The 17,307-nt window shown below is 42.2% G+C and overlaps 1 protein-coding gene across 1 annotated transcript in view; it reads left to right on the top strand.

The window, feature by feature from the left end:
• The window catches only part of PLEKHG1 (pleckstrin homology and RhoGEF domain containing G1), a 192,366-nt gene that overhangs the window by 69,301 nt on the left and 105,758 nt on the right, over positions 1-17,307 (top strand). Inside the window, exon 2 of the mRNA XM_068233407.1 lies at positions 4,638-5,176. Coding sequence (XP_068089508.1) covers positions 4,638-5,176 — 539 coding nt within the window. The remainder of the gene's footprint in view (positions 1-4,637; positions 5,177-17,307) is intronic.

Here is a 17,307-nt window from a genome sequence, read left to right as displayed (position 1 = left end):
ATGCAAATGCATGCACAAACCAATACCACAAAGCAGTCACCCTGCTACATGCTACATTAGCACTATCCGGCTAAGTGCACACCAGAGCGGTTCGGCAGCGTTTTGCGATCCACTTGCGGCTGCGGATACGCTTGGGTAATTTATTTCAATGGGCTGGTGCACACCAGAGCGGGAGGCGTTTTGCTGAAACGCATACTCCCGAGGTGAGGCATTTTTTGGATTGCGGAGGCGTTTCTGCCTCCAATGTAAAGTATAGGAAAAACGCAAATCGCTCTGAAAAACGGCAGTTCAGAGCGGTTTTGCAGGCGTTTTTGTTACAGAAGCTGTTCAGTAACAGCTTTACTGTAACAATATATGAAATCTACTACACCAAAAACGCAAAATGCTAGGTGAAATGCTACAGAAAAATAAGAAAAAGTGTTTCAAAATCTGCTAGCATTTTGCGGATCTGCTAGCAGTTTTTGGTGTGCTCCAGGCCTCCAGGAGCGCCACGGGGAGGATTCCCAATGCCCCCTTTTTATACAACTGGGGGGACCGCAGGGTCCCAGGCTCTCTCACTGCCTGGAAACCACAGCGGCACCCCGGAGGGGGAGGCTGGGTGGCGTGGAAGACCCCCCCCCCAAGTGTGGCCAGCGCCGGGGAGAGCCGTCTGCACCCACCTCCCAATATTAAAACCAGGCACTTACCTTAACGTCCATTGCGTTCTGCTACATGCGCATTAATTTGGGGGCACCACATGAGAAAGGAGAGAAGCATTGGTCACCCCGAGCTTTAGAGCTCAGGGCTGGCTCACATACAGCACTCCAGAGGGGGGGGGGGGGAGGACAGGCGCACTCACTCCAGGGTTCACACCACCGGAGCAAGCCATCCACCACCTGCCTCCAAAGGATACAAACTGCACAAAATGCTTTCCATGAGAAAATTAATGCGCATGTAGCAGAACCCAATGGACGTTAAGGTAAGTGGCTGTTTTTAATATTGGGAGGTGGGTGCGGACGGCTCTCCCCAGCGCTGGCCACGCTTGGGGGGGCGGCTGCGCCACCCAGCCTCCCACTCCGGGGTGCCGCTGTGGTTCCCAGGCAGCGAGAGAGCACTTTGCAGTACTGGTTTTTTGACCCTGCATAGTTTGGCATGGGAAAGCAAATGCATATTTGCATGAGCATTGCCTCATGAATAGCCAATTAGGCCGGATTTGCAAAGCCAGACTTGCTAGGGTTAAACTTGGTGTTTGAGCACGCATACATTTTCTCATGGAAAGCCTACTTCTTCTTGCTTCAAGGTTGAGGCACGTACTCTATTAGATAGATAGATGCGGCGTATGCTACGACGCGGGTTGGCTAGTTAAATAATAATTTAATATTCCAGGGAAAAAAGTGGAACAATGCAGAACTTAATATATACAAAAGATTACAAAAAGACAAAGTAAAAATGTTACAAGTTAAGTTACAAAAATAAGAGGTTACAAAGATACACACCAAGCAATTTGCTTACCAAAATACAGGAATCCAGATAGAAGAACCTTGGACTTTTGTGGACGGACACAATTCTGGTTAGACCAGGAGTCCACTAGCTTGGGCCAGGAGACCAGCTGCCGCTACCATCAGGAGGGGACTGATTTAAGGTAGCTGTCCCCTGGTTTTTATAATGAAATATTCGCCTCGAGGCTGTAAGCCTGTGTGGACGGGGGGGACCTAGATTTAATTACATCCTCAGTCATAATTGGATTTCCAGCTGATCAAAGATAAGGATATAGTTTGCACCTCCACCAATAATTTAATTTCCACAGGTAGAAAATGGTATCAAAAGGACTTCACCCCTTCAATCATTTCCAGTAGGCTGTCAAATACATTTCAAACATTCAGGTGTCAGCTTCCCCCTATCCCCAAGACTCTAGCAGGCTTGCCTTGTATAATGGGACAATGGTTGACTCCAGACTCAAAAGCCATGCTGACCAACCTATTCTTCCTCAATTGGCAGCTAATTAGCAGTAGACACAGTTTCCCCTGCTGGACAATGGGGGAGAGGTAATGGACATCTACATACAGAATTACATTAGACTTCAGTTTACTCTGGCCAGGTGACTAATTACTCCCAAGCACAATACACATCTGAGGTTTTACCCAGTAGACAGAAACAGGACAGAAATATGTTCTGTTATTATCCTTAACATTATCAGCCTCATAGCTATATTCCTGACAGTGGTGGTTATCAGCTAGTCACATTATAACAATGTGAGTCCTTTTTTTTTTTTTTTTTTTAAGTGCCAGCTTGTGATGACATTGTGATTGCATACACATATTGGATGTGGATTGGTATGTCTCGTATGAGACAGAAGCAAACTGAACTTTGGTACAAATAAGTTATTTGCATGTCCTTTTGTAAGCTTAACAATACTTAAAAAAACAAACAAAAAATGTGAAGTTAAAAGATCCCAACATTAAAACAAATTCTATATTTTGAGTCATTTTAATATTTCCTGGGTGCAGAGTTCAGAAGAATGTGTTACGCTTCATGTGATTTTTCTAATCCGATTTCCCACTGTCCAGAAATAAAAGAAGGGGAATCCCATTATCATGTTACCAACAAAGCTCAGTAATGCATTATGCCGTCTAACTTGGCTCTGTCTGCTGCATAAATATTGCCTTTTCCCCGTCTTGCCTCACTTAAAAGAAATGAAAGGGGGTCACCTGTTTTGTAAACCTTGCCTCTAGGTGTACAAATAAATCAGTCACGCTTGAAAGGTCCACTACAGAATACATGTGTGTAGCGTCATTCAGAAAGCTTTCGGCAAAGCCATATATTTCTTGAGAAGGGTGTAACCCACTAAGGGTGGGAAGTCTAACTAAATTCATGGAAGAACAGAACAATAATGGGACTTATTTGAAAGGCAGATGACATTTCCTTGGGAATGCAGCTAAGCAATCCATTATTCCTTTGTATGTCTCAGCCAGCTTGCTATATTTACTCACAAAGTTTATTTTACATCACAATCCACAGACATATTGTACAATGCAACATGAGTGACAAATTGCAATCCTGCATAGTTAATGTCAAATGTAACAGATGACTGTCCCATGCTGAACATATTGTTAGTGTTGTAGATGGAGACTTAAAGCGGAACTGTAAACTTACTTTAGACACCTAGTTTCACTTACCTGGGGCTTCCCTAAGCCCCCAGCAGCCACCCTTCACTAAGTACCTGTATCTCAAGAGCCCCCATCTGAGGACAGATCTGCCTGTTGTTCCTGATTTCAGCCATCAGGTAAACTTAACATGCTCTTCCCAACATTTAGTATTCATGGGTCCTAAAGCTACCAGTTTACTTGCTAATGAGAATACAATCTTAGAAAAATGGATAAGTTCCTCTTGACAGTCTAATAGAAAGTTTTGCTAGTGGCCATTTGTAGACTGCACTGCTGGAAGTAAAATGTTTACGGGTCCATTTTTTACTTCATGACATAGCTTTTAGATTTTGTTTATTTTTTATGTGCCTTTTAATAACAAGCTCTTTCAATCAGTCGGTCATCTACTGTATAGTTTTATTTTAACAGATGGCCCTGCCATGACCCCATCAAAACAATTGCTAAGGGTTAGCGTGTGTAATGAACAAACATGGTCCGCTGTAGTGATGCTGGTAGGAGACCTCGGCTGTTATGTTGACTGAATTCAAGAAGCAGACCATGCCAGTGGAGTTTCAGCTGCACAATCTCTCCTTCTGTTTTGAATGGATGTTGTGAGGGAGGCACATAATGATATTAATAATCCTCTTTTGTACTGTTGTTAGTCAGTCGCTGTAGTGGGAGCTATGAAAGATGAGAATAATGACTTCTATGTAAAGAGAAATTATGTAATTACAACATGTGCTCTTCCAAACGCTGTCCCTTGCCCTATTAATCACTGCAACAGATTTTTGAATATTCGTCATTACCCTAGTATACTGTTGGTTATTTTGCTGTAAAACTATTCCTCTGGGGGGAGGGGGTGGTTAAAATGGAATGTGCCATGTTTAGCTGGGTGAAGTGTATGGTTGGTAAGCAGTCTCTTATCGGTCAGAGAAAAGGTGTATGGTTTCGTTTATGCTTTACTAATCTCACATTGCATTTTATTCAAACACAGATTGCTTTGTCCTTTGTGTTATCATGGTCTTTCAATAGAATTTGACAAATATTGGCTCTTATTTAGGTGAAATAACGTCACAAGTGGATTCTTTAAGGGCAGAATTCCAGGGAGTTATTGAGGCCCCATTTTCACTAGCCGCCGCGCGTCCTACAAGTAGCGTGGTGGCACTTCCTCTTCTGCAAGTATGCAGCTAAAAGCCGTGCAATGTACAGCTATGAGATTTGCTGCCACTCACACCAAAATTGACAGCAATGTCATTCAAATTGCTATAGCAAGCGATTTGGATGAGGGCAGCATTATTCCCTATGGCAGAGTTTCCACACATGATTTGCCTACGGGGAAACTCTGCGGATTCGGCCCGATTTCTACACTAGTGGAAACAGGCCCTCAAAGATATCCTGTTCTGACCCTTCCAACACCCACTAACCCACTCACTCACTCAAACACTATCTCTCTCAAAAAAAAAAAAAATTAATCCATAACTAAATCTCTAACTTTTTAAAATAATTTATTTTTAGATGACTATCATCCATCTCTTGATCCATCTGTAAGAGAACCTCCAAGCCCTAGAACAGCAGAGGGAAATCTGCACAGGACAAGCACACATTTCCGCTTCTGTGGGATCAAAAATATGGAGCTGTCAGACAGTGACAGACCTGTCAGCTTTGGTTCAACTTCCTCATCTGCATCTTCCCGGGACAGCCACTGTTCATTTGGAAGTCGGATGACCTTGGCATCAAATAGTCACTTAGGTTTGTTTCATCAAGATAAAGAAGCTGGTGCCATAAAACTAGAACTGGTTCCTTCCAGGCAGCTGTCAAATGATGACCTTCGGACTAACTGTTTAAGGGAAAAGGTTCATGGAAGCCAAAGGGAAAAGCCCTCTGATGAACGATGGACCATGCCTTGGAAGGAGTCCAAAGGATTGGTCAAAAACTGTTCAAAGTCTGAAGCAATAGAGCCCACAAGTCCCAAGCTTATGTATGTGGACAGAGTAGTCCAAGAAATTCTGCAGACTGAAAGGACCTATGTACAGGACTTGAAAAGCATTGTTGAGGTAAGACTGCATTTCAGATATCATTTTAAGTACAAATGTACAAACCTTTATTCAAAGATTGACATTTAATTAACAAACATGTAATTTAGGTTGATTGAGTCAATAGAATCGCCTACAATTCAATATTGGAATTTATTAATCTGAAGTTGTGTTGCTTACACACTACGAAGGAAACCACTCCAGGCAAAGGTGAAATGGTGGTAGGTCAGTTTACAGAGAAGCCAAACTGGTTTAAGCCTTCTTTTCTTTATTCTTTGTTTGCATCATTATACATGATCTCCTTGGTCTACTGGAAGCATAAGGGCCAGTTGACTTGACACTATAAGAACACATATGAGTTCAGTACAAAAGTGATGAGGTCTGCTCCAAGATAACTTATGATGATCCCAATTTCTTGCACTTATTTACCAGAGGCTCTATGAGAATTTACTACTGCTAATTGGTCACAGCTCTGGCACAATCTGTACTGCCCATTGTGACTCCGGGTAAGTTTAAAGTCCACCTCAGGGCAAACTTTCAATAATTTCCTGTGGGAAGGAGATAGTATAATTACCTCCATGAGGAATCTCCAGCTGGTCCCTGGTTTCCCTTTTCTTTCTTCAGGATCCAGCTATAGTCTTAACTGTAGCCATTGTAACTCTTTGATGAGTGACACAGTGCTACTCTACCCAGTAGTTTCTGAAAATAACCATCCAGACAAACAAAGCAGCCCCCCTTATCTCATACTGCCAATGTCCCAAAGGGGTGAAAAGCAGTGGTTGTAGTGCATAATTTTGTGGCAAAAATATTTCCTGGCCGTGTAAGTAAATAATAACACTGCCATAAAACAATTCTGCAGATTCGGCATGTTAGAAGTGGCAAAATGCATAACTTGTGTACATGTTCCAATTGTAAGAAGATCTGCATCGGATCCAGAAAAACATTTATACAAGAAATTAGGACATAAATACTAGAAGAGGTCAGCAAAGGAGCTCTTACGTAGTTTGTTATTAAAAAGTAAGCATTCTAGTTGAGTGGACAATTATCTTAACATGCAGCTCTCTATACACTTATAAGTAGAATGTAAAGTAACAGTCTCACTAATAAAGATAAGAGATAAGACACAGAACATTTATGTTGGGTTTTTTTTTTTGGATTTTAGGCCTTATTTCCACTAATGCAAAATTCGGCACAAATCTGCAGGGTTTCCTCCGCAGGTGAGAGGGGTGGAGAAACACTGCCCATCTGTTCAATGGCTTTGCTTTTCAGATTGCACTGCTGTACGAATCTGTACGGCATGCTGCAGATTTCTTCAGCAAGCACCAGAATCTCTATAGACATGCATCGCACAATGGCTGCGGCTCCTAGTAGAAATCGATCCTTAGTTATTTTTATTTCATTTTAATTCTAAATTGTATGTTTTCAGTGAAGCACATTTCTAAAGAGTCTTCGCACACAGGCATTGATATTACTTTGTTACGGTAAGGAGTTAAACAAGCATGGAACAATGAAACTGAGAGAAGCTGTAAGGTGCTGCAGCTCACAGAAACAATGACTTCACATCCCAGGAAATACAATATCTCATGATCAAGACCTGGGACTTTCCAGAATTGCACTAATCTTGTTTCTTATTATAGTCTCACATTTATTTACTGCATGTCAGATCAGTGATTCTCTTAAGGAGCTGAAGTAAATCAAATACTGTACCACTGACTGATTTTTTTTTTTTCCCTTCGCTAAAAGTTAATGAAAAAAAGTGTCTACATGTCAGCAGGTTCAGCGAGCACCACTGACCAGTGTTTGGGTGCTCAATACTCAGGAAAGTAGGCATCAGTGTCTTCAAGACTACACTAGAAATCAAAGTATCTTTATGAATTTAACTTTCAGCTACTAAATACGGACCCTATAATGGCGCCTATTCTTCACATTACAGTTTGGATCAGGCAGCTATTGTATGAACCATGCCAGAATGCTAAAGCCAAATTTTTGTATTTTTTTTTTATTTTGTATTTTTTTTTTTATGGGTAGCTTTTGCAAAGCACAGAAGTTTCAGTTAATGGCACTAGCTGATCAAGTGTTTTGTACATAACAGTATATTAATATATGTAATGTAAAAAGAAAAAAAAACTACAGACCTGTTTAACTAAGACTGTGATGCAGTCATGATCTACTTTATTCTCTGGTGGACCCCACAAACCTGGCATTACCGGATATACTAAACGAGAATTTCCTTGCATGTGGAATGAACATGCGCACGTGTGTGCGAACACACACAAAGCCGTGTGACTAATAGTAGGTGGTACAAAATATCTTTAAGCTGTAATTACAAAGTAATTAAAGTGTCACGTTTAACGTTTTCTAGCGGGACTTATCTGTTTAAATCTCTTATTTTACCTTTAGCATTTTTTTTAAAGATTTTCTTTAGAAAAAAGTACCTTATGTGAAATGTATAAATTGATGATGCTATTAAATGACATTCTTTTGAAGTTATGCCTTATAGAAAAATTCATAGTTATCTGATAGAAGCATGCGAGCCAAACACATTTAACAAAAATGTATTGATTAAACATGACTTAGCTTTTATGTGCATACATTTGTACAAAGCCTACAAATTGACGCACATTTTTAAGCTATGCTCATACAATTTAATTACTGTGCATTTATTGATTGATTAATCGCAACAAAAGGTATATTTTTTATTAATGGAGTAAAGAAGCTCAGTGTGATCTACAATGTTGTACTAGAACTAGAGTTGAATTATGCCTGAGCTTCCCTTAATTTCTCTCCGGGAAACAACACATTTTAGTCACAGGTAAAATTGCTTGATAAAATTGCTTCCTATACAGTAAGCCAGTATCTATTCAGTATGTAGTTCTTGGGCAAGACTCCCTCACACTGCTACTTCCTACTGAGCATGTCCTAGTGGCTGCCTCGAAAGCACTTTGAGTCCGACAAGAGAAAAGCACTATACAAATGTTGGAATTATTATATATAAAATCTTATTTATTATTGTTCTTTAGTGGGTTAGGTATTGCCTTTATATTATCATAAAGCAAATGCAAAGCCATAAAAATTTATATAAAGTGGAAATTATACAGTGCAATTGCATATCCGTTGTATTAAAGACTCTGGAAAGCTGATCATGTCTACACTGTGCTGTGGAATTGCTCCATATACAGGTAATGGCCCGTACTCATGGGTTTCAAAAGTGGCCTGTCGCCAGCACACGTGAGCGTGTGCGCAACAGGCCGGCAACAGCTCGTCGCCAGGTCCCTCCGCGTACACACGCGGAAGAGGGACCAGCCCTGCGACGGAAGCTGTCGCCGGCGTTCCTCCCCCGCCGCCGGAAGCGCCGTATTGGAGTAAGAGGTTGCTATTGCTAGTCCGCATACTCACGCGGACTAGCGACAGCTGCGGCGGAGTTGCGGCGGCAACTGTCGCCAGGCGATTGACCGTGCCAATCGCCCGGCGACAGCAGTGACGTGCGACGGTTCGGTGTGCGCGCGCGTGCAACGGCCCATACTCACGGGCGACCTGTCGCCGCAACGCGCGCGCCGCGTGTTGCTGCGACAATTGTAGCCCGTGAGTATGGGCCATAAATGCAAGTCGCCTGGCCAAGTATAGTAAAGGATGCACGTTCTGCAGATTAGTAAATGAGTCTCATGTTATTTGATATTTCAGAGCAGAAAAAGGAATGGTAGTTAAAGAACAAAAGGTTTTAGGACGTAAACAATGGGTACATTTTTCTATTGTACAGCACAATAGAACATGCTATATAGATCAGTAATAAAAGCTATTGAGATAAAGATATGGGAGCAAAATGTGAATTAAAGAAAAGCATGCTGCACAGTATTAGTTATAAAGGATTTCATTTATTTACATACCGTGTGTGTAAATGTATTGCATACAAGAACAGGCCTCATATACAGTACATGCCTTTTCTCAAGGATGATTCCGGTGAATATTGTTTTTTGACAAGCTACTCCATATCTTCTCTATTATTAAAGCAGTTATTCTCCCCCCTGTGAACTACCCACACAGGAGCTGTTTTGCCCTCTGCCTCACACATAAACAGCAAAATTAGTTAATTTCAGTATTATTATTATTATTATTATATACTTAATTTTAGTAGGGTTTTAAAAAGAAGGGTGGTCCTTTTTGCTGATTACTCATAATGTGGCTAGGGTCAGTATCTATTCAGTAAGAAGTCCTTGGGTAAGACTTCCTTGCACTGCAGCTCTTGAGCGCTTTGATTACAAATTTTAGGAATATGTGTATATGTATGTGTGTGTGTATATATATATATATATATATCTCATATCTCTCTCTCTCTCTCTCTCTCTCTCTCTCTCTCTCTCTCTCTCTCTCTCTCTCTCTCTCTCTCTCTATCTATCTATCTATCTATCTATCTATCTATCTATATATATATATATATATATAATCTGTCTATATCTATCGGTATGATAAACTCTGATATAATTAACTCTGGATATAGTAAACTCAGTCCTCAGGTCCCAGCAAATGCGTCCAGGGCCGGGCCGAGGCATAGGCTGGAGAGGCTCCAGCCTCAGGGCGCAGTGTAGGAGGGGGCGCAGAATTCATTCAGCTGTCATTCCTAATTGTGTTTGAAGCAGAGAGAAATAAGAAAAGGGGATACATGGCAGTGACTGCAAGCCAGATAACTAGAGATTAAGGTGTTGGGGGCCCTGGGGTGCCTCTTAGTCTAATAGCAATCAGTGTGTGACAGCTGGGGTGGAGGGATGGAGGGGCGCACTTTGGTGTCTCAGCCTTGGGTGCTGGAGGACCTTGTCCCGGCTCTGAATGCGTCTGTATAAATATACAATGTATGACCAATTCTTATATAGTAAACTTCTGATATGGTAAACTACTTTTTCTGTTTGTTTTAGATTAAATGTTATGGCATTGAATATGGTGAGGTTTCCCATAGCTGCCTGGGAAAAAAAATGCTCTGCATACAAAGCAGCTCTTTTTCACACTCCTTTCCATATTATTTATAAGCACCAATTTCTTTAAGTTTGGTTTAATAAACCCATCTATATGGAATCTGCACACCTACAGGGAGCTTTGATTAAATGTCAGTGTTGAGTTTCAGTGGTACATTTTCCAATGTCAGACATATTTTTGGTATGTTGCCAAACGTAGCCCAGTACAGCGGTGCATGAATGCTACAGCAGTTTTGTTTAGTATTTCAGATGTCGCTGCACAGTGTCTTGTTGCATGTAAGATGAGGGTGGTCTGAGTGGGTCTGATTGAACTAAATGACAAGGTGTGGAATGTTTTTCTCAAGGCCTGATAATTGGTACATATTCACCAGCTGCACTGCACAGGGCCCAACACAGAGACAACTTGTGGTTTTCCAGCTGTTACTCCAAAACTGATCCCTTCATGCCCTCCTAGTGTTTACCTAGTGGAGACTTCTGAAGTTAAACCACAGTGTAAGCTTTAAGCTACCATTTACATTGCTAGACATTTGCCTCAAATTTTACTGCCTGCTGACAGCAAATGGTGCCTTGTTTCAGAAAACCACTTTCTTGATTTAATTTCAGACAGCTGCTTTTTAATTTTAGCACTGAAAAAGACCTATATCTGGAGTGGGACACCTTGCTTCTGCTTGTTATTAGGCACCACATTGACTAAGTGGCGAGCGCTCTACCTTGCAGAGTGAGAATCTCTGGTTCAAATCTAGGCTGGGATGTTATCTGCATGGAGTTTGTAGGTTATCTCCATGTATGCATATTGGTAGGTTTAATGAGGTCCCTATGCTGACTGGTTTGTGGAGGTGAGGAATATGTTGTTATAGAATTATGCAAATTTATGCAGCTTGAAATTGGACCAATCAAATCCCGCCTTGACTTATTTTGATTGATCCATTTTCATGTTGCAAAAAATTGCATGACTTTGCAGCAGCTCAAAATTAGGTTCTTTTTACGTTAGCCGGGCGCATCCACTAGGTGGCGATAAAACTCCACCAGAGTTACATCTTTACACACCAAAATGTATCTGTAATCTGGTGGACGGGTGTAGTATGTCGCACCACTCAATAAGAGGGGAGAGTCAGGTACTATATGTACTGTATCAAAACTGAAAGAGAGTTACATCTTTACCTACTATCCATGGCGGCCTGGAGCAGGAATAGTAATTAACGCCACCTGGTGGTTGCGCCCGGCTAACGGAATAGTACCCAAAATTATTTGCACCTTGTTGACCATCCCTATTGCTGAAAAATCATTCTTGTGGTCACTCTTAGATCAAATTGGCACCCTAAGGCTGGGAACATACTTGTCTTTGCAAATTTGGAGGTTTTTTAAGTTTTTGGTGTCTTGCAAGCCTGATTTTCAGATTCCTGAACAGGCCACTGACTTCAATGATGTGCACAAATCTAATGCCTAGTACACACTGCCATTTTCCATGATCGGTTTTCTGATCGATTTTGTATAGAAGTGATCGGAAAAGCGATCGGAAATCAGATCAGACCTGTTGGAAATAATCGATTTGACTGTCAATCTGATGGAAAATTGCATGGTGGGTACCAGGCATAACAGACTGTGTCATTAATGGTTACTCTGCAACAAAGAATAAGTAGGAACCTTATTATTTTTAACTAGACATTTGTTCACAACTGCTGGTGCACTGTAGCTAAACTAGCCTGTTTACAAAGTTATCCAAAAAGGAAACAGAATCCTTAACTGACCTGACATTCGGATAAAATGAGCAAATCCAGACATTCCACACTGCATACACATTCAGCGCTTGAATTTACAGTATGCAACTCTGAGTGTAAGTTGATGCGTGTTTTACAGACAAAGATCTTACAAAGGTTGTTATTCATTTCACAGCCATTCAAATAACTGCTTATTCTAGAGGTTTTGCGCCTATGGGAGCTGGTTTCTAACAAACCTCAGTCAGTGCTCAGTAAAAAATAACCTCAATGTTGGCTGTACCAGATGAGAAAGATGCCCAGGGGAGCTGAGAAACATAAGCACCAGCTTTCTCTCGGCTCTCAACTTTCTGAGATGAAAATAGGGACAGTAATTTTGTGCCTGTCCCACCATAATTTGTATATCACTAATCTAGAATTGATATATACTAGTCTATAATCTCTAATCTTTCTTTATATTAACACTTGGTGAGAGGTAATTCAGTACCTAAAGGCTCATACACATATACAAGGACTGTCGCTCGCTTGAATTGGAATTTTTTAGTTTGGGCAACATTACGAGGCTGACTTCTCCACAGATGCATCACTAGCCTAGAGGCTAGAAACACAATTCATACTATGGATCAGAGAAGAGGGGATGGCACATGACAAAGCGTCTTTCAGTGGGCAGGATGATCTGGAAAACAATGCACTCAGGGTCGCGTGGATGTTGGTCATCCCTTAAAGACCTAACATGCCAAATCTTTTGGCAACATCGTGTTGATCCCATACACATGCTAGATCTGGCATGGGCAAACAATGGCCTGCTGGACAGATGTATACAGTATAGTCTTTTTCTAATCCCGCCCACTGATGCCTAAATCATTTCAGTGGCATATGGCTACTAAATATTATCTGGAGTAAGAGGGGACAGACATGGCTACTGGTGTGGAATGGGGTCTTGGTGGTGTCAGTGGGGGGCCCCTAGTTCGTTTTGCATCTGGGACCAGAACTCTGCAGCTACACCACTGTGTCTCATGTTGCTACTGAAATGATTTAGACATCTAGATATGAGTCTTTTGGGCCACCTCAGGTTTACTTTAAATGACTACATCCATCTGCTCTTGGTCTGGCCCTTCTAATTTAAAGCAGGAGGACCAGCCATACTATGCCAGGAAAAAAACACACACATAGATAGATAGATACTTGATCTACTTACATAACACATGTATTGTACTGTCCACATTTGATTTCAGTGAATTTTATATAGTAAATGAAGAGAATTCTGTTCCTGGTGGGGGCCATGTCTTTTGCCCACAGCTGAGGCTAAATACTGATGTCATTCTTCCCTTAACTTTTTTTCTTTTCTCCTCCAATCGCTGAGTCACCCTCTGCCTTACTTGTAAACACAAGTGAGCAGGGGATCAGTTTTCAGATGAGCAGCTGCCAGGGAAATAAAGGGAAGAGGAGGAATATATTATAGATAAAAAGAACCCCCAGCATGCAACTGTTTGGCACTGACTACTAAAGGGCCAGTGCTCCTAAAATATGTGATAACTCCAAATCATAACAGCAGAAAAACTTTTGAAAGTTTTAAATGCAGGATTAGCATCTTTATCACTTAATATACTCAGACCAGTTGCTGTTGAAAGTTGATTTTTATGGTGACACTCCCGCTTTAAGAAACCCTTTGTGGCCCATGATTCAAAAACTTCTCTCCCACTCCTGCACTAGATTCTTGCCTGAGCTGCCCCAGCCAATTTTAATTTAGCATGTGTGTGTGTGTGGCTCTAGAGTGGGCATAACATTTAACACAAAGGACTTTTTAAAGAGGTAAATACATATATGTATACAGATTTGTGCATCATGCCCAAAAGTTCATTAGAAGAAAAAGTACAAAGATTTGTGTCTAAAGCAATAAGTGGATATCACTTTTGCCTTTCAGTGCTAGTGTCCCTAATTCAGTTCCTGGCAGAGATGCTATTTGCATGGAATTTCCACTATGGGAGTGTTGGGCATCATGCACTGACATCTTCTGCCTGCCGGTGGTAGAATTAACTTGGACATCCCTGGACTTTCATTGCTCCACCAGAAGATGGCTCTGTGGATTTCAGTAGCCCTGGACTTTTGCCATCCACCAGCAGGTGAGATATATATATATATATATATATATATATATATACTGGTCCTGAAAAAAACCTGCAGTTTCTTGTTTGGCCCGTGGGTGATTCAGGAGCACCTTGTATAGGTTCACACCACCAATTGCATCCTGATGCTTATCACATTGACTATTTAAAGAGAACCCAAACTGGTGGCATACCTTTATGAAATGCATGCTTACCTGATCCAGGGGCGAGCCAGATCAGGTAGAGCCAATTTCACCGCTCCTGCAGTATTTAAGCCTTTAGTTTCACTTTAATGGAAAAAAAATGGCTGCAACTCCAGGGTCTTCCCCAAGAGCACGGGGGAGGTGTGGATACGCTAGAGAGGCAGTACAGGGGCATGGTAAGGCAGGGAAGATGCGTTCTGCAGGAGAGCCTGTACCTGTCTTTGCTAACCTGTTGCGGAACCGGCTAACCTGTCTTTACTTTGCTATTAACCTATGTGTGTTGTACAGAGGCGCCAGCAGGATAAAAGTTCATAAAATTTTTAAAAAATATATATGGAGGAAGTGGTGGACTAGCCTCCACAAAGAAACAGACGTCCTGTTATTATGTAAATATACAAATTTATTATACGATACCCCGCAAAGGAAATGCAACGCGTTTCGCAGGTCAAGCCCGCTTCATCAGGCAAACAAGGGGTCAACTGTTGGTAAAAATACGAATAATGACACTAAGCAGAAAATAAACAAACGAGGCTATACAGTTGCTACAGGCTGTGGAGAACAACAGACGATATTGTTGATATGTAGTAAAAAAAAATCACATAGAATATACATTAAGATCACTTGAAATGTACATATGGTCTATGTGCATGATGTAGTTACATAGGGAATATTGGTGGATAGTACAAAAGATGATGGGGGAAAAAGTTAATGGAAGTGGTTGGGGGTAGACGATATTGTTGATATGTAGTAAAAAAAAAATCACATAGAATATACATTAAGATCACTTGAAATGTACATATGGTCTATGTGCATGATGTAGTTACATAGGGAATATTGGTGGATAGTACAAAAGATGATGGGGGAAAAAGTTAATGGAAGTGGTTGGGGGTAGGCCTACCCCCAACCACTTCCATTAACTTTTTCCCCCATCATCTTTTGTACTATCCACCAATATTCCCTATGTAACTACATCATGCACATAGACCATATGTACATTTCAAGTGATCTTAATGTATATTCTATGTGATTTTTTTTTTTACTACATATCAACAATATCGTCTGTTGTTCTCCACAGCCTGTAGCAACTGTATAGCCTCGTTCGTTTATTTTCTGCTTAGTGTCATTATTCGTATTTTTACCAACAGTTGACCCCTTGTTTGCCTGATGAAGCGGGCTTGACCTGCGAAACGCGTTGCATTTCCTTTGTGGGGTATCGTATAATAAATTTGTATATTTACATAATAACAGGACGTCTGTTTCTTTGTGGAGGCTAGTCCACCACTTCCTCCATATATATTTTTTAAAAATTTTATGAACTTTTATCCTGCTGGCGCCTCTGTACAACACACATATCCATTGCGTCCACTCCTGGTGGATGGGAGTGCTACCTCCTTTTCTCTATCCTACAGAGAGCGACTTCTTAGCCCTGAGTGAAGACAGGCTTAATCTCCTCACCTGCCTTTATAGTGGTTGCCTGGACGGCAACCCATGTTTGTGAGTATAATCTTTCTCACTTTATCATTTTATCATACTATTCTAACATACTGCACTATATTGGGCTCTCGGTGTCCCGTTTTAATGTTTGCTATTAACCTGTTCCCTGTTACTCTGTTCTGACTTTGCTTATCACCTGCTCCTTTAGGCACCGTGCTTGACATATACTGTATGTATGCTGTATGTTTTGTGCATATTTTCTGTATATATTGCTGTGCAAATAGTCATGGCCGGATTCCTGGGAAGGCACCCAAGACACAGGACTAGGGCGACAGATTTTGCAACATTGTAAAGGGCGGCACACGGGGGAGGAGCTGTGTCCACTCCATTCCTGACCTTACACTGAGGCTGAGGTTACAGTTACCTCACCCTATTTGGTCCTTTGCAGCCCGCTTTGATCTGCACACTGCAGCGTGTGTGCTGTGCTGCGGGCGGCTAGGCGAGTATGCAGTTTGGAATCAGGCAGAGAGCAGAGGCATTAGCAGCTGCATGATGCCTGTCAGCTGCCGGGAACGGCCACTCGCTCATACAGCCTAGCGTGCTGTCATGGGAACCTGACATCTCCAGCTCCACCCTCCTGCCCAGATTCAGCCTATCAAGGGAATGGAGAGGCAGGGACGCTCTGCAATGAATGCACCTCGGAACTGGTGGAGGGGACTGTGAAAGAAGATGTGTGCTGCAGCTGCTGCTGAACCAGCCTGTGGACTGTGGAGGACAGAGAAGGGACACAAGTTCAGCCTTTGGTAATACAACCTGTCCATAAGTGTGCTGTATTAAAAATGTGTGTTGCTTATATCTAAAAACACACACACTGTACACACACTCACACACACACTGTACACACACACACTCACACACACACTCACACACACACTGTACACACACACACACACACACTGCGTCCCCCCCCCCCCCCCCAGTAAGCCTTAAAGTGATTCTAAAGTAAAGAAGAAAAGTGATTTGAATTTAGCTGGGGCTTCTTGCAACCCCCCTGGAGTCCTCCTGATTCCTTCCAGCGACACCTGCAAAGCTGGCCAGTCGCCGGCTGCTGCTCATGCGCGGCCCTGGGCCACGCGCACTCTGATCGCACTCCCACTACCATGAGTGCACTGCACATGCGCAGTGGCAATTTTTGTGTACTGCGCAGGATCAGAAAGCTCCTGGCCACAGAATCGTAATCGGCGTGTGCATGGCTTGGGGTCGCGCATGCACAGTAGCTGGTGACTGACTAGCTTTGTGGGGGTCGCTACTGCTGGCTGGAGAGAATCAGGAGGACATCGTGGGCTGTCAGGATGACTCCAGGTGGCTGCAAGAAACCCCAGGTAAGTTCAAATCATTTTTTTTTACTTTAGAATCAGTTTAAGTGGGTAAAAGTTGAGCGTTACTCATCTGAGGCTTCTTCCGGCTCCCTGTAGTATCTGGAGGTCCCTCACTTTCCTCCCAGTCCCCTCTATTGTGCCGCTGTCACCCTCAATCACGCTTCAGTTGTCAGTAGCGTTCTGCATATGCACAGCTCAGAAAACTTGCCACTGTGCATGCGCAGAACGCTCACGGCCAACGTGACATGGACAGCGGATGCACAGTAGTCTGCAGCTGAGCCAGTTGCAGACTTTAGTTGGACCGACAGCAGCACAATAGAGGGGACCAGAAAGGCACAGATGGACCTCAGAT

This window comes from Hyperolius riggenbachi, chromosome 4 (genome assembly GCF_040937935.1).
Source record: "Hyperolius riggenbachi isolate aHypRig1 chromosome 4, aHypRig1.pri, whole genome shotgun sequence".
NCBI classification, from domain to species: Eukaryota; Metazoa; Chordata; class Amphibia; order Anura; family Hyperoliidae; genus Hyperolius; species Hyperolius riggenbachi.
Note: the sequence above shows the minus strand (reverse complement) of the source record. Positions and strands in the feature narration are given on the sequence as shown.